The sequence below is a fragment of the Lontra canadensis genome, unplaced genomic scaffold, assembly GCF_010015895.1.
Source record: "Lontra canadensis isolate GAN:19392208 unplaced genomic scaffold, GSC_riverotter_1.0 scaffold38, whole genome shotgun sequence".
Classification (NCBI taxonomy): domain Eukaryota; kingdom Metazoa; phylum Chordata; class Mammalia; order Carnivora; family Mustelidae; genus Lontra; species Lontra canadensis.
In genome coordinates this window covers 12145625-12164608 of record NW_022631032.1, presented here as the reverse complement: position 1 = coordinate 12164608, position 18984 = coordinate 12145625, and the positions used below count along the sequence as shown (strand labels likewise).

General features: G+C 36.5%; 1 protein-coding gene across 3 annotated transcripts in view; it reads left to right on the top strand.

The window, feature by feature from the left end:
• PPP2R3A (protein phosphatase 2 regulatory subunit B''alpha) overlaps positions 1-18984 on the top strand; it is a 213593-nt gene that overhangs the window by 173071 nt on the left and 21538 nt on the right. For all 3 annotated transcript variants that reach the window (XM_032869638.1, XM_032869639.1, XM_032869641.1), the window contains 3 exons: positions 13083-13258; positions 13987-14105; positions 15884-15990. In XM_032869638.1, coding sequence (XP_032725529.1) covers positions 13083-13258; positions 13987-14105; positions 15884-15990 — 402 coding nt within the window. The remainder of the gene's footprint in view (positions 1-13082; positions 13259-13986; positions 14106-15883; positions 15991-18984) is intronic.

Genomic DNA, 18984 nt, shown 5'->3' with positions numbered 1-18984 from the left:
TCAGGCTAAAATTTAAAATGCTGTTACCAAGATACAGATACAGATACGGAGACCATAAAAATGAAAATGAACAAGTAGAGCAATGAATCAATAGAAGATAAAATTATGTAAAAAGAGCAGAAAAGAAGAAAGAAAATGAAAACTATTAGATCACAAGGGTAGACTTAGGGAACTCAACAATTCCATTAAGGGAAATAATATCCATACTATAGGAGTCCCAGAAGATAAAGAGCAGGAAAAAGGGGCAGAAGGTTTATCTGAGCAAATTATACTTAGAATTTCCGTAATCTGTGGAAGGAAACGCATTCAAACACAAGAAGCACAAAGAACTCCCCTCAAAATCAACGAAAATAAGTCAACTCAACAAAGTGAAACTTGCAAATTAAAAAAATAAAGAGAAAATCCTGAAAGCAGATCAGAACAAAAGGTCCTTAATCTAAAGGGTAGACACATAAGGTTGGCAGCAGACCTGTCCAGAGACCTGGCAGGCCAGAAAGGACCTTCATAATATATTGAATATGCTACATGGGAAAATTATCCTGCCAAGAATACTTTATCCAGCAAGGCTGTCATTCAGAATAGGAGAGAGAAAGCATTTCCAAAACAAAAACTCAAAGAATTTGTGAACACTAAACCATCCCTAAAAGAAATATTAAAGGGGACCCTTTGAGAGGAAAGAGAGCCCAAAAGTAACAAAGACCAGAAAGGAATAGACAATGTATAGAAACAACAACTTTACAGGTAATACAGTGGCACTAAATTCGTATCTTTCAATAATTACTCTGAATGTAGACAGACTAAATGCTCTGATTAAAGGACATAGGGAATCAGAAAGGTTCAAACAAACAAACAAACAAACAAAAAGACCAAGATCCATCGATATGCTGCTTACAAGATTCATTTTAGACCCAAAGATACCTCCAGATTGAAAGTGAGGGGGTAGAAAACCATTTATTGTGCTAATGGACATCAAAAGAAAACTAGAGTAGCCGTCCTTTTATCAGACAAACTAGATTTTAAACCAAAGACTGAAATAAGAGATAAAGGACACTCTATCATAATTAAAGGGTCTATCCAACAAGAAGATCTAGCAATCGTAAATATTTATACCCCTAATTTGGGGAGCACCCAAATATATGAATTACTTAATTATAAAATTAAGGAAACTCTGATAATAATACAATAATAGTAGGGGACTTTAACACCCCACTACAGCAATGGACAGATCATCTAAGCAGAAGATTAACAAGGAAACAAGGGCTTTGAATGACACACTGGACCAGATGGACTTAACAGATAGAGCATTTCATCCTGAAGCAGCAGAGTACACATTCTCTCTGAGTACACATGAAGCATTCTGCAGAATAGATAAAATATGGGGTCACAAATCAGGTCTCCACCAGTAAAAGATTTGAGATATACCATTCATATTTTCAAGCCACAGTGTGAAGAAACTTGAAGTCAACTACGAGGAAAAATTTGGAAGGATCACAAATACATGGAGGTTAAAGAACTCACTAAAGAATGAATGGGCCAGGGGCACCTGCATGGCTCAGTGGGTTAAGCCACTGCCTTCGGCTCGGGTCATGATCTCACGGTCCTGTGATCGAGCCCCACATCAGGCTCTCTGCTCAGCAGGAAGCCTGCTTCCCCCTCTCTCTCTGCCTGCTTCTCTGTCTAGTTGTGATCTCTGTCTGTCAAATAAATAAATAAAATCTTTAAAAAAAAAAAAAAGAATGAATGGACCAACAAGGAAATTAAAGAAGAATTTTAAAACCACATGGAATCAAATAAAAATGAAAACAACAATTCAAAACCTTTGGGAGGCAGCAAAGTATATAGCAATACAGGCCTTCCACATGAAACAAGAAATACACAAGCTAACCTTACACCTAAAGCAACTGGAAAAAGAACAGCAAATAAAGCCTAAATCCACCAGGAGAAGAGAAATAATAAAGATTAGAGCAGAGATCAATAATATAGAAATTTTTTAAAAAAACAGTTGAGATCAACAAAGCTGGGAGCTGGTTCTTTGAAAGAATTAATAAGATTGATAAATCCCTAACCAGACTTATCAAAAAGAAAAGAGAAAGGACCCAAATAAATAAAACCATGAATGAAAGAGGAGAAATTACAACCAACACAGAAGAAATACAAACAATTAGAGTATTATGAGCAATTATATGCCGACAAATTAGTCTGAAAGAAATGGATAAATTCCTAGAAACATTATGAACTACCAAAACTGAAACCAGAAGAAATAGGAAAACCTGAACAGATCAATAACCAGCAAAGAAGTTGAATCAGTAATGAAAAATCTCCCAACAAACAAGAGGCCAAGGCTAGGTGGCTTCCCAGAGGAATTCTATAAAACAAGAGTTAATAATACCTATTCTTCTGAAACTGTTCCAAAAAGTAGCAATGGAAGGAAAACTTCCAAACTCATTCTGTGAGACCAACCAACATTACCTTGATCCAAAAAAAACAGACAAAGACCCCATTATAAAGGAGAATTACAAACCTATATCTGTGATGAGCACAGATGCAGAAATTCTTACCACAATGCTGGCTAGTAGGATCCAACAGTACATTAAAATGATTAGTCACCATGACCAAGTGAGATTTATTCCCAGGCTGCAAGTTTGGTTCAATATCTGCAAGTCAGTCAATGTGATACACCACATTAATAAAGGACAAGAACCATATAATCTTCTCAATAGATGAAGAAAAAGCATTTGACAAAATATAGCATCTTTCTTTAATAAAAACCTCAACTATGCAGAGATAGAGGGAACATACCTCAACATCATAAGGCCATGTACAAAAGATCCACAAGGAATATCATCCTCAATGGGGAAAAACTGAGAGCTTTTCCTCTAAGATCAAGAACATGACCCAGATGTCCACTCTCACCACTGTTGTTTGACATAGTACTGGAAGTCCTAGGCTTAGCAATTGAACAACAAACCAAAATCAAAGGCATCCAAATTGACAAATAAGTCAAACTTGCACTCTTCACAGACATGGTAGTTTATGTAGAAAACCCAAACACTCCACCAAAAACTTTTTAGAACTGATACAGAAATTCAGCAAAGTCACAGGATATAAAATCAATATACAGAAGTCTGTTGCATTTCTATACGCTAACAATGAAGCAGCAGAAAGAGAAATTAAGGAATCAATCCCATTTATAATTGCACCAAAAAAAAGGAAAGAAAAAGCTGGTGGTATTATAGTTCTAGACCTTAACCTGTACTACAAAGCTGCAATCATCAAGACAATATGGTACTGGCATAATAACAGACACGTAGATCAGTGGAACACACTAGAGAATCCAGAAATGGACCCTCAAATCTATGGTCAACTAATCCTTGACACACAAGGAAAGAATATCCAATGGAATAAAGTCAATCTCTTCATCAAGTAGTGTTGGGAAACTGGACAACAACATACAGAAGAATGAAACTGGACCACTTATACCATATGCATAAATAAGTTCAAAATGGATGAAAGACCTAAATGTGGGACAGGAATCCATTAAAATCCTAGAGGAGAACACAGACAGCAACATCTTTGACCTTGGCCACAGCAACTTCTTGCCAGACGTGTTTCCAAACGTAAGGGAAATAAAAGCAAAAATGAACTATTGGGACTTCATTAGGATAAAAAGCTTTTACACAGCAAAGGAAGCAATCAACAAAACTAAAGGGCAACCTACAGAATATTTGCAAATGACATATCTGATAAAAGGCTAGTATCCAAAATCTATAGAGAACATAGGGCGCCTGGGTGGCTTAGTATGTTAAGCCTCTGCCTTTGGCTGAGGTCATGATCTCAGGGTCCTGAGATTGAGCCCCGCATCGGGCTCTCTGCTCAGTGGGGAGCCTGCTTCCTCCTCTCTCTCCCTACTTGTGATCTCTCTGTCAAATAAAATCTTAAAAAAAATAAAAAAGAACATATCAAACTCAACACCTGGAAAACAAAAAAATCCCATCAAGAAATGGGCAGAAGACATGAACAGACATTTCCCCCAAAGACGACATCCAGACGGCTAAGAGATGCATGAAAAAATGCTCAACATCACTCAGCCTCAGTGAAATAGAAATCAAAACCACAATGAGATGCCTACCATCTCACACTGGTCAGAATGGCTAAAACTAACAACTCAGGAAACAACATATGTTGGTGAGGATGTGAAGAAAGGGGAACCCTCTTACACTGTTAGTGGGAATGCAAGCTGGTACAACCACTCTGGAAAACAGCATGGAGGTTTCTCAAAAAGTTAAAAATAAAACTACCCAGTCCAGTAATTGCACCACTAGGTATTTATCTAAAGGATACAAAAGTTGCAGTTTGAAGGGGAACATGCACCCCAATGTTTATAGCCGCAATGTCCACAATAGCTAAAATATGTATGGAAAGAGTCCAAATGTCCATTGACAGATGAATGGATAAAGAAGTGGTGTGTGTCTACACATACATGCACACAGACACACACACAGAGACACACAGGAAAATGGAATATTACTCAGCAATCAAAAAGAATGAAATCTTGCCATTTGTAATGATGTGGATGGAACTAGAAGGTACTGTGCTAAGCAAAATAAGTCAGAGAAAGACAAATCCCCTATGATTTCACTCAGATATAGAATTTAAAAAACAAAACATAGGAGAAGGGAAGGAAAAAGAAAATAAGATAAAAACAGAGGGATACAAACCATGGGAGACTCTTAACTATATAGGAAATAAACTGAGGGTTGCGGGAGGGTGGTAGGTGGGGTGGAAGGAGTAACTGAGTGATGGGCATTAAGCAGGGCACTTGATATAATGAGCACTTGGTGTTATATGCAAGTGATGAATCACTAAATTCTACCCCTGGAACTAATCACTGTATGTTAACTAAATTGAATTTAAATTTTAAAAATTTTTAATAATAAAAGTAATAAATAATAAAGTAATAAATAAAAGTAATAAAAGTTTTTTAAAAATTTTAAATTCTATTTAAAAACAATAGCAACAAGGCAAATAGCCAACTGGTAAATTAAAGGTGCTCAACATTGGGGCATCTGGGTGGCACATTGGGTTAAGCACGTAACTCTTGGTTTCGGCTCAGGCCATGATCTCAGGGTTGGGAAATCAACCCCCATGTCAGCCTCCACACTTAGTGGAGTCTGCTTGAGATTCTCTTTCCCTCGCCCTTTGTCCCTCATGCTCATGCACACTCTCACTCTCTCTTTCTCAAATAAATTAATTTTTCTTAAAAAGATGCTCAATATTGCTAACCATCAGGGAAATGCAAATCAAAACCACAGTATCACCTCCCACCTATTACAATGTCTGTCATAAAATAATAAGTGTTGGCAAGGATGTGGAGAAAACAGAAACTGGTAGACTGTTGATGGGAATATAAGTTGGTACAACCATTATAGTAAACAGTATGGCAGTTCCTCAAAAAATTAAAAATAGAACGACCATATGATCCCATAATTTTGGATATGCATCCAAAGAAAAATCAGTTTCTTAATTTTATTTTACTTTCTGAATATGGTGTTATTATTGTGCCAAAGTGGAAAATATGCTGGTAATAAATGGGAAATTTTCTGAAGCTCAAGGAATCTATCTTTTCAAATTATGACTGATTTATGAACAAATGTAATGGTGCTTTTAACCACAGTAAATAAGTAAAACATTTTTTTCTAACTTGAAACTCATAGAAGTACAGCCTGTAAAACTAACCTCAAATTACTTCACTACAACTCCAACTTGCTTCTTTTTTAAAAAATTGTTTTTCTATTGAGGTAATAATTGAAATATGAGATTAGTTTCAGATATACTATTCAGATATAGTAATTTGGTATTCATATATATTGCAAAGTGATCGCCAAAATAAGTCCACTTAACATTCATCACCATACAAAGTTAAAAATTTTTTTCTTGCGAAAACTTTTAAGATTTTAGCAGCCCTCAATATGCAGTAAAGTATTTTAACTATAGTCACCATGCAGTACATTACATCCCCAGGACTGACTTATAAATGGAAGCTTGTACCTTTTCAACACCTTTACCCTATTTGCATGCACCCCTCCCCCGCCCGCCACTCTCCACTCTGGTAACCACCAGTCTTTTCGCTGTGTCTGTGACCTCAGTTATTTATTTGTTTTTTTCTTAGATTTCAAATATAAGTGAGATCATAGAGTATCTGTGTTTGACTTATTTCATCTAGCATAATGACTCAGGAGTCCATCTGTGTTGTCACAAATGGCAGGATTTCATTTCTTGTTTTTTTTTTTAAATTAACATACAGTATTATGTTAGTTTCAGGTATATAATTATTTCACAATTCTGTACATTTCTCAGTCTTCATCAGGATAAGTGTACTCTTAATTCCCTCTGTTTCACCCATCCCCTCCCCACCTCCCCTCTGGCAACCACCAATTTGTTCTCTGTATTTAAGAGTCTGGGTTTTCTGTTTGGGTCTTTTCTTCACTTGTTTGCTTTGTTTCCTGAATTTCACATATGAGTGATAATCATACAATATTCGTCTTTCTCTGACCTAATTTATTTCATGTAGCATTATACTCTCTAGTCTATCCATGTTGTTTGCAAATAGCAAGATTTCATTCTTTTTTTTAGCTGAGTAATATTTCATTTTGCATATATATACCATATCTTCCTCCAGTCATCTATCAGTGGACACTTGGGTTGCTTCTGTATCTTGGCTATTGTAAGTAACACTGAAGTAAACATGGGGTACATATACATTTTCAAAATAATGTTTTTGTTTTCTTAGGTAAATACCCAGTAATGGAATTACTAGATCATATGGTATTTCTATTTTTAACTTTTGGAGGAACCTCCATACTGTTTTCCACAGTGGCTGCACCAGTTTACATTCCCATGAACAGTGCATGAGGGTTCTTTTTTCTCCACATCCTCACCAACACTCATTATTTCTTGTATTTTTTATTTTAGCCATTCTGACAAGTATGAAGTGATACCCCATTGTGGTTTTAGTTTGCAGTTCCCTGATGATTAGTGATGTTTACCACTTTTTTAGGGGTCTGTTGGCCATCTGTATGTCTCCTTTAGAAAAATGTCTATTAAAGAGTGCCTAGGTGGCACAGTTGGTTAAGCCTCCAGCTCTTGGTTTTGGCGCAGCCAAACCAAGTCACAATCTTGAGGTCTTGAGATTAAGCCCTGTGTCAGGTTCTGCACTTGGCACAGAGTGTGCTTGAGATTCTGTCTTCCTCTTCCTCTCCCTTTGCCCCTCTCACTCTTTTGTGCTTGGTCATGCTCTTATCTCTCTAAAGTAAATCTTTTTTTTTTTAAGTATTCAAGTACTCAACCCATTTTTTTAAATCAAATCATTTTTTAGGCTGAGTAATATTTCACTCTGTATATATACCACATTTCCTTTATTAATCCATCAATTGACATTTGGGTTTTTACCATATTTTAGCTATTGTAAATAATGCCACATGGGATTGAACATGAGAGTGGATATATCTTTTCAACTGTTTTCATTTTCTTCAGATGAATAACCAAAGGTAGAATTGCTGGATTATACAGTAATTCTGTTTATAATTTTCTGAGAAACTCTAGTATTGTGTTCCATTGTAGCTGCACTAATTTATTTCCTTGCCACAGTACACATATATTCCCTTTTTTCCATATCCTCACTAACACTTGTTATTTCTAGTCTTTTTGATGACCATCATTCTAACAGGTGTGAGGTGATACCTCATTATCTTTTTTAACTGCATTTCCCTGATGAAATGTTGAGCATCTTGAGTCATGTTGAGCATCTTCTGACGTACCTACTGGCCATCTGTGTGTCTTTGGAAAAATGTTTATTTAGATCCTCTACCCATTGTTTGGTCAGTTGGGTTTGTTTGTTTGTTTGTTTGGCTATTGAGTTATATGACTTCTTTATATGTTTTGGATATACAGGAGGTTGCCAATAAAAATAAAAATTTTTATTTTGTTGATGATTTCCTTTGCTGTGCAAAAGCATTTTTAGTTTAATGTAGTCTCACTTTATTTTTGCTTTTGTTACCTTTGTTTTTGGTGTCAGATCCATAAAATCATTCCCAAGATGATATCAAGGAGCCTACTGCCAATATTTTCTTCTAGAAGTTTTATAGTTTGATTACATTCAGGTTTTTTAAGATTTTTTTTTTTTATTCAGGGGCTCCTGGGTGGCTTAGTAGGTTAAGCCTCTGCCTTTGGCTTGGGTCATGAACTCAGGGTCCTGGGATCAAGTCCCACATCAGGCTCCCTGCAGGGAGCCTCCTTCCCCTGCTCCTGCCTACTTGTGATCTCTGTATGTCAAATAAATAAAATATTTTAAAAAAAAAATTTTTATTCATTTATTTGAAAGAGAGAGAGAGCACAAGCATGGGAGGAGCAGAAGGAGAGGGAGAGGTGGACTCCCTGCTGAGCAGGGAACCTGACACAGGACGTGATCTTGGGACCTTGGGATCATAACGTGAGCCAAAGGCAGACACTTAACCAAGTGAGCCAACCAGGTGCCCCATATTTAAGTTTTTAATACATTTTTAGTTGATTTTTGTGTATAGTGTAAGATACTGGTCCAGTTTCTTTCTTTAGCATGTGGCTGTCAGTTTTTCCAGCACATTTATTGAAGCGACTATCCTTTCTCCATTTTATATCCTTGACTTCCTTTGTTCTACATCAATTAACCATATATGCATGGGTTTATTTCTGGGCTGTCTATTCTATGTCATTGTTCTGTCTGTTACTATACCAATACCACACTGTTTTGATTGCTGTAGTTTTGTAGTATATTTTGAAATCAAGTGGTATGAGGTCTCCAGCTTTTTTCTTGTTGCTCAATATTGTTTTGGCTATTCATGGTCTTTTGTCATTCCATACAAATTTTAGGACAGTTTGTTCTCTTTCTGTAAAAAATGCTATTAGAATTTTTATAGGGATTGTACCAAATCTACAGATTGCTTTGAGTAATATTAACAATGTTAATTCTTCCAATCCATGAACATGAACTGTCTTTGCATTTATGCATGTCGTCTTCAGTTTCTTTCATCAGTATCCTGTGGTTTTCAGTGTACAGGTCTTTTTCTTCCTTGGTTAAATTAATTGCCAGGTATTATATTATTTGGGATATAGCTGCAAATGGGCTTGTTAATTTACCTTTCTGTTACTTCCTATTGATTTTTGAATCCTGCAACTATACAGAGTTTATTAATTGTAACAGTTTTTGGTGGAGTCTGTAGGGTTTTCTGTATATAATGTCATCTCAGAGTTAACAGTTTTGCTTCTTCCATTTCCAATTTAGATGTCTTTTATTTCTTTTTCTTGCCTAGTTTCTCTGGCTAGGGCTTCCAGTACTATCTTGAATACAAATGGTGAAAGTGGGTATTTTGTCTTGTTCCAGATCTTACAGGAAAAATTTCAGCTTTTCATCATTGAAGATGATGTTAGCTGTGGGCTTGCATATATGGTCTTTATTATGTGGAGGCATAATCCCTCTATACCCACTTTATTATTTTAGTTTTATTAAGGATTTTTTTTCTGAGATTTTATCTTGTTTTTTAGTTCAGAACATATTTTTTTGTTAATTCATTTTGCTTGACTCTGTTGGTTACTGTGCATTAGATAAAATGGTCACCTCTCCAACTCTTGAATAGCAGCATCGTGTAGTAGTGAATCTTATTATTCCACCCCTGCCCTAGCTGTTGTCTCTTAAACCTTTAAATTGTCCGTGCATCCTATTTTATTTTAAACGGCTCCCAGTAGTTGAGGTTGTGCCAAGAGCTATCAGTGTCCTAAAGGAGAGGATCTCAGCACCTAAATGTGGACTTGTTTTCATCTTTTTAAAGTATGCACATATATACATACAGTCATGTAGGACCACAAGCATAAGCCCCACTGACTGTCCGAGCTAAGCAATCTCAAAGTGTCTCCTGGGAAGCAGTCCCAAAAATTGGGGCACCATGTAAGTGCATACACTCCTTTCTAAAAGATTCCAGCAAGCTAGAGCAAGACAAAGGGAGAGCACAAAGATGGCATCCACTGGCCTCCATTCCGTGAAAGTAACTCCATAAGCTTCTAAATGTGTGCCAAACCTGAAACCTGCCTTTTGGGCTAAAATTCCAACACAAGCAAATAGCTCTCTTTCACAGAAAGCCTGGGGGCTTTCTTGTCTGTGCAGTACCCTGGATATAGTAGCCTGCCAAGAACTGTGTCTCCTATTGTTACAGTCCCATGGGGCCCAGGAACACAAGCCCCGCCCCTGGCCACAAGAACCAGGCTATCAGTGAGTGTCCACTGGGTGGCAGCTGCAAGTACCAGGCAGGGCTCCAGATAGAAAAACAGGGGCATCAGATGTGTGTAAAATCTCCCTCCAGGAGATACTGGCACTCTGTAGTGCAGCAGAGGGGGGAAAGTGAAGATGGTATCCACTAGCCTTTGTTCCCAGAGAGTACCCCAGGCAGGCCCCTAGGTGTGAAACTAGATGCCTGCTGATAGGCCAAGGATTTAAGATAAGGAAATGCGTCTCTTTCACAGAAAGTCTGTGTGCTGACTGGCTACTTCTGCACTGGTCCTTGGGGTGGGTGAGTCCAAGCACACAAGCCATTTAAGAGCCATTTCTCACTTCACTATAGCTTTGTCGGTCTCATGGACACAAGCTCTGTTGGTTTCCAGAGCTAGATGTTTTAGGGAATCATCTTTTAGTTGCAGGTCCTAAAAGTTATGGGGCTCAGTGTGAGATTCAAATCCTTAACTCCTTGGAAGAAGTTCAGGTTTAAGTTCGCTCCTGATTGCAGGTCACCATGACAGAGGTGGAAATTAGTGAGATTGTATCTCAGCCTGACCTACCCACATAGATGTGGGGTTTTTCTTGTTTGTCCAGTGTGTAGGAGTCACTTAGGTAGTTTCAATGGTTCTTTTCAGAGGAAATTGCACCATATATAGCTGTTGATTTGGTGTATTTGTGGGAGGAAGTCAGTTCAGGATCTTCGTATATCACTATCTCAAATCAGAGCTCTGAAATTAAGATCATGAAAAGGTACCTGCACTCCCATGTTCATTGCAGCATTATTCACAGTAGCCAAGATGTGGAATCACCCTGAGTATCCCCTGGTGGATAAATGGATAAAGAAAGTATATTGTGTGTGACACATACACACTGGAATATTCTGGCATATATATATATATATATATATATATATATATATATATATATATATATATGCATATAATGGAATATTATTCACCCTTTAAAAAGAAGGAAATCCTGTCATTTGCAATGATGTGGATAAACCTGGAGTACACCATGCTAAGTGAAATAAGGCAGGCACAGAGAGACAAATACTGCATTATCTTACTTATATGTAGAATCCAAAAACAGTCAAATACAAACAGGCATAGAGTAGAATTTTGGTTAGGAGGGGCTGAGGGGAGAAGGCAATGGCGAAGAGCTGGTCAAAGGGTACAAAGTTGCAGTCAGGATGAAATGTACAAATTGGTGACTATAGTTTATAATACTGTACTGAATACTGGAAATTTGCTAAGGGAGTAGATTTTCAGGTCTTCTCACCCCCCTTCCTCCCAAAAATGGTAACAAAGTGAGGAGATGCTCTGTTAAGTAGTTTTACTGTCGTAATTTTCACTATATATTAAATTATCTTATTGTACACCTTAAATACAGTTTTTACTTAAAACATTAAACAATTATTAAAAAAATTTTAGCCACAGTAAAAATGTAGAGAAACAAAATTAACTGCAATTATGTATCCTATTTAACCCAATGTATCTGAAATGTTATTTGAACATGTAATCAGTATAAAAATACTGATGTTTTACTTTTTTCATATTAAGTCTTCAAAATCTATTGTGTATTTGCCCTTAAAGATACCTCAAATTGGACCAGTCAGGGTGCCTGGGTGGCTCAGTTGGTTAAGCATATGCCTTCAGCTCAGGTCATAATCCCAGGATCCTGGGATCAAGCCCCAAGTCTGCTTCTCCCTCTCCCTCCCCCTGCTCATGCTGTCATTCTTGTTCTCTCTCAAATAAATAAAATCTTAAAAAAAAAAATTGAACAGAGTTATGTGGATAGTAGCTACCATATTTGATCATATAGATGTGAATAACAAGAGTTCCAGAAAAAGAATGGATAAGGGTAAAAAGAAGCAGTGAAGAAATAAAACAATTTAAGATTTCCAAGAACTAAGGGACAGGGCTCTCAGAAAGCCCAATAAAATAGATAAATTAGACCCAAACCAGGATACTTCATCATGATATTTCAGAACACAAAGAACCCAGAGAAATGTCTATAGGCTTTAGAAAAAAAAAAAAGGTTATTGTAGTCAAAGGATCAGATATCAGCATGGCTTTAGACTTTGCCAAAAACAGCGGATAGATAGAAGACAGTGTATCATTGCCTTTACAATTCTGAAGGAAAAGTACTACTGAGGTTTAATCCTATAACTAGCCAAAATATCAACCAAGTTAGGAGGTAGATAAAAGATATTTTCAACTATCCAAGATCTCAAAAAACATTACCTGCCATGCTCCTTTTTTCAGGAAGCTACTGAAAGGTGTGTTACACCAAACAAGGAAGTCAATCAAGAATGAGGAAAGTATGAAATACAAGAAATGGGAGAAAGGTGAAAGGAATCCTTGGGATGAAACTGTGAACCCAGCCTAGAGGGCAAACAGTCCAGGTTAGAGTAAGTTGGAAGGAAGCAAGAAAGACTTCATCAAGAAAATCTAGTTGGTAGAACCCTGATGAGACTGATTATGGTTGTAGAGAACTGGCAGATATGGGCATTGAACAGTAACATGTAGACAGAAATCTAAGCAAATAGGAGAGAAAAGAAAAATAAGTTATAAACTCTGAATGTTGGGTAATTTATTTTAAGAGGTCCAGAAGGGCATGTAGGTAAAGTGGAATGAGAGGTAAAAGAGCTAGAATTTCATCTTTCATAGTGTGAAATTAATATACAGTTCTTAAAACTGAAATGTAAGGAAGGAGTAATATAGGCATCTTATCTGAAAATATAAAGATAAAAAAAATAACCAGTGTCTTTATGTCCTAGCATTGAGTATTGGTTCCGCTGCATGGATGTGGATGGGGATGGTATTCTCTCCATGTACGAGCTAGAGTACTTCTATGAGGAGCAGTGTGAACGGATGGAAGCCATGGGCATTGAGCCATTGCCATTCCATGATTTGCTGTGTCAGATGCTTGACCTGGTGAAGCCAGCCATTGATGGTAAGATTGAGTAAAAGGCCATTTGCACTTTTCACCCATATAACAGAGTGGGGCATTTAATCCTGGATTGTCCTAAATTATTTAACTTCCAGAGTTTTCCATACTGGCTTCCCAAATACAGAAATATTTAAATTTCTCTTTTTAGTGTGGAACCAACAATTGAGGGCAAATCCTACTTAAGAAGTTTTTCCATAGAGGGGTGCCTGGGTACCTCAGTCAGTTAAGCATTCAGCTCTTGATTTCAGCTCAGGTCATGATCTCAAGGTCAGATAAAGCCCCACCTGGGGCTCCATGCTCAGAGGGGAGTCTGTTTGAGATTCTCTCTCTCCTCCCTGTGCCCTGGCCCACTGTACTCTCAAATGAATAAGTATATCTTTAAAAAAAAAAAGTTGTCCACAGAAACAGAAAGCCGATTACTGATTGCTCAGAGCTCAGGATAAGGGGAGGTATGGAAGGTCGGCTTGATGGGTACAGAGTTTCCTTTTGAGGTGAAGAAATATTATGGAGCTCAATAGTAGTGATGGTTTCACAACATTGTGAATGTACTAAAAGCCACGAAATTACACACTAAAATGGTTACAATGGTGAATTTTATGTCAGTTTTACCTCAAAAAAATGGGTTCTTGTATAATAAAATTAGCATATACATATACTTTTAAACTTCAGTAAAAGATTTTTTCATTTGCCAAAAAACATGTCTTGAAATTTAGTAATTTATTTTTACATAGGGAAAATAACGCTACGAGATCTGAAGAGATGCAGAATGGCACACATCTTTTATGACACTTTCTTTAATCTGGAGAAGTACTTAGACCATGAACAGAGAGATCCCTTTGCGGTCCAGAAGGTACTGGTTTTAACTTCTATATGAGGGCTGCAGTATCAGGGGTTGTGTGCTACAGATAAAAATGATCTCTACCTATAGGAGTCTTGTATTTTTAGAAGTAACATTTAAAACATTTCATCACATACTGAAAAGAGAAAAATGGACCTAAAGCACATCTCTCCCCACAGCTAATATTCAAATTTAGGTAACCTTCATATGCCTATCATTGTGAATTGTATGGTCTGTGTTCTTATATATATTTTAGAAACTACTTACAAAAGTTTTGAAAAAAATTTGTCCTTCCATTTTTTAAACCCTGTATCAGTAGGCATATCTGTATTAGAAAGCATATTGGGGTTAACTGTACCATTCATTTCCAGGATGACATGGTAAACAACTTTCCCCATCATAATGAAAACTAGACATTCTCCATGATAGACAACCCTCAGATAATATAACATTTTTTCAAATGTTAATGATTGTTGTGCATGACTATCACTGTGAAGTCATTCTATACCTGAATAGAGATGAGTACACTTCCCCATACACAAAAGTCTAGGGACCTTCAAAAAACCCTGAACATCATATGCTCTGGGTCCAGAAAGGAGTTGGGGGCAGAATATCAACACTTCCCTTCTATTCCCTTGTTTAAAAAAAGTGAAAATTATGTTGATAGAAAAGGACTGTTTCCACTGGTCCTATAGGAGTACAACTGCAGGAAACTTGCACTGTCTTTTCTTTTTCTTCTACATGTTGACGTAAGTAGCAGTAAGAATACAAAGATCGCCTCTAAAAACAAAAACTGCACCTTATCTTGGAGCATATCAAGGCATATTATCACTAGCTTAAAAACAGAATTATGTTTCATTGACTCAAAGGTGCCCATTATCTTATATACTTTTAAACAAACAAAATTGCCATTGTAAATCTAAGATGTGTGCCAGTTTCAAAGATGTTAAAAGGATGTGGTAGGTGTTCTTAAAGTGGATTAAATATCATAACACATAGTATGGTCAATATTTAGGTATTTGCATTCTTCTAGGCATAATTAACCTTACATCTGAAGGCAGTGCTAATTTTAATCATAGAAAAACATTTTACCTGGAATATGTAATCTAAGATAATGTCCATATTGTAGAAGGAAAAGAAAATGTATAGCCTTTTCCCCCTTCATTTCTTCTATTTGTGTTATAAATTTTACTTTATAAGACGTGACAGTATATCAAGATTTGTTCTGATCTGCAAAGAACATTTTTAGTCAGAAAGTGCTCAATAAATTCCAGACAGTGTATTGAAGAGACATATGGTCAAATAGAGATAAAAAAAGAACCAAAAGTAGCAATCAAGCATATACAGTTTAGCACAGAAATGATTTGGGGAAGAAGGGCTGTTTCCAGGAAGATAGCACAGATGACATGGTATCTGAGCTGGCTTTTACAGAAGCAATAAAAATGTGCCAGAGGAAGGGATGGTGTATTTCAGGTAGGCATATGCAAAAACCACAAGTCACTCCAGATAGCTGCTGTGCAAAGTGCCAGGGAGAAGGGCCTCGGGAAAGGTCTCTGATCATAAGGCAAAAGAATCTAGACCTAAAGAATTAGCTGCCGAGAATTCACTATAATTTTGTGATTGGAGGCACAGAAATCACGTTAGGAGTGTTACTTTAATTCACGTCTTTTAACACGTTAAGATGAAACATTTTCGGGTAGATCATCACAAATGATGTATATATGTAAAGAAAATCTCTCTCTAATTCTTTGTCTTTGATTATTTTTGTTTCCTGTCCTCTTTGCAATCAGGATGTTGAGAATGAGGGGCCTGAGCCTTCTGACTGGGACAGGTTTGCAGCTGAGGAATATGAGACCCTTGTTGCAGAGGAATCTGCCCAAGCACAGTTCCAGGAAGGGTGAGTGAGTCTCCCTGGGTCTTGTAGAACTTTTTTAACAGGGATAACCATATCAGGAATATTAAAACCACCTTAAAAAAATCAAACTAGTAATCCCTATTTTTGAATATGATAAAAATGAGTGGTTATAACCAACTTTGGTTGAAAGAATATTTTTCCCAGCAGTCATCTCTTCCCCTCTTCACTAATTTCCTGAAAACTCTTCACATGTCCCATTTCCTTTCAAGGAGTAGTACTTTCAGTGAAGCTAAGATCATTGTGGAGTTGTACTACAAGCCCTATAAATACAGGATGAGGCTAAAACAACTGAAGTTTTTTCAAATAATAAAGATGATCATGTTTAAAACAAGTATTTACCATATATGGTTTTATGCATTCAACCCTAAACAAGAAGTTAGTTCTACATGGAATTTATAATAGGTATAATTCTATAAAGGACCATAGTAAGAAATTATCCAAGACTTTCACTGCTCAGTACATTTCAGCAACTTTATAATTTGTTGGCTTTTTCCAGCATGTTCTCGGGATTCCTTTAGCAGTTCCTCTAAGGCTCTTAATAAATCCTTATTATTAATGTAATACATTTTTTGAGTAAGTAATCCATTCATATGTTTTAATATTCAAAGAAACAAAAGGATAAATAGTAAAGTTTCTTGCTGCCCAGTTTTCCTTCCCAGAAGCAATCACTGTGGTCCTTTTCTTATGTACCCTTCGAAGGATACTCTTTGCCCCACTCTATTTCATACACACACATACACACACATATATATGCATATACATTTGTATAAATAAAAAAGCAAATACGGGGTCCCTTGACAGCTCAGTCAGTTAAGCATTCAACTCTTGATCTCAGCTTAGGTGTCAGTCTCAGGGTCATGAGTTCAAGCCCCACATTAGAGAGCCTATATTTAAAAAAATAAATAAATATACATATACATTCTTACATTTCTTTTTTCCCTTATAAATATTTAGCATATTGCATTCACTGTTTGGTACCTAGCTTTTTCCACACTTGTATAAAGTTTCTGTTACACAAGATGAATAAGTTCTAGAGATCTGCTGTACAGCTTTGTACCTACAGTTAAAAATGTGGTATTATGCATTTCAAAATGTTAAGAGGATAAAGCTTGTGTTAAGTCTTCCTACAAAATACAAGAATACAAGGAAATTTTTGGAGGTGATGGGTATGTTTGGTTCTTTAGTTGTGGTTATCACAGATACATGCATATGTCCAAACTGAGCAAGATGTATTCATTAAATGCGTACAATTTTTTGTGTAACAGTTAAACCTAAATGAAATTAGGTATATGTAAAGAAAACAACAGGGGTCTAACTTATATATATTAGACAACAGAGCAAATTCTAAGATAATAAAAAGCTTTTTTAAAAATAAAACAAGACTTGAAATCTGAAAGGTCAGAAGCATACCATATCCAAAAAACACTGATAATGATTCCTTCCCCATCTATTCCCCAGAATTCAAAGATAAATAAAAGTTTAGGGGTTTTTTTTCCATTTTTAAAAATTTCAAGTCATCAGACGAGGCGGGGAATCACCCTTGCCTCAGATACCTCCATAGTAAAAATGAATACTGGAAGACCATGAAACAACATTTACAACCTTCTCAGAGAAAGACATTCTATAACCCCCAAATAATTTTTTAAAGATTGTATTTATTTGAGAGAGAGAGAGAATAAGCAGGGGGAGCAATAGAGGGAGAAGCAAACCACATGCCAAGCAGGGAGGTAAACCTGGGGCTTGATCCCAGGACTCCAAGATCATGACCTGAGCCAAAGGCAGAAGCGTAACTGACTGAGCCACCCAGGTGTCCATATAACCCCACATTTTGTACTAACTCAAGATGACATTCAAGCATGAAAACACAAATGGTACTTTCAAACATGTAAGAACTAAAGGGACTATAGCACCCATGAGCTCTTCTTTAAAAAGGACATAATCATAAATCCAAGAACAAACCAAACCCAGATAAAGAGCCCAGAAATGGAACAACCAGTATGGAAAAGAAATGATAGTATTCAATCCATTCAAATGTAGAAAGCGTAGAGATTAGAACACAATATTCTGGAAAAAAAAATATAAAACTGGAATGTAGAGAAGAGGAAGAAATGCATGTAAAATATTCTAGAAGTAACAACTTAACTGAAAATGGGAGGTAAAGAGGAGAAAGAAAACTTGTGTGGAAATTTTGTTAGCAGGACTTCCATAGATATCCTTTAAAGCTGTAAGTCAAATTGAGGGTTTAGGAATACCAATTAAACACTTGAAAAACCAAAGCCAGACTCTAAGTGTTCTAATTCAATCAGAAAACATACACATGAAAGAAAAACACAGATCGCAAAGCATAAAGATGACAGGCAAGTATTTTTAGATCACTGAACGTAAAAGGAATAAACTCACTTATTTAAAAGATTCCATTTTGGAATGACAACAAAGGTTGAATTAAAAAAGAATGAATACTCAAAAAAAGCTATGCATCTGATAGCAGATTTTTGAAGCAAAAACTTCAAAAAGAAAATAAAAGAAATTGGAGCCTATTATTTGCAGCCATAGTAAAATATTCCCTGAAAAATAGATAAAACACCTTTGTGGGTTTGTCCAAAGACCATGTATAAAATAAATATTAAGCTACAAACAAAAACTACAGTGGACTTCTAAATAGTAACTACAGTTCAGACCAGCTTCTCATTTAAGGAGGCAGTGTGAAAGCATACTCTAGTTTTAGTCTCTCACACCACTTAAAAATAAGAAATACAGAGTACCACTTACGAAGAGAAATTTTCAATGGACTGAAAGAAGGAAAACAGATGGGATCAGATTGAAGAGTAAACAGAACTTAGGTTCTATGCAGGAGGATAGAGAAGATAATTGCTACAAATAAAAGAAACAGCACTCAAGGGTGATCTATACCTGAATTTGACTGAAACCAAGAGCAGAGGGAGACCGGAAAAAGCAGCATCCAGGTAGGTCAAACGT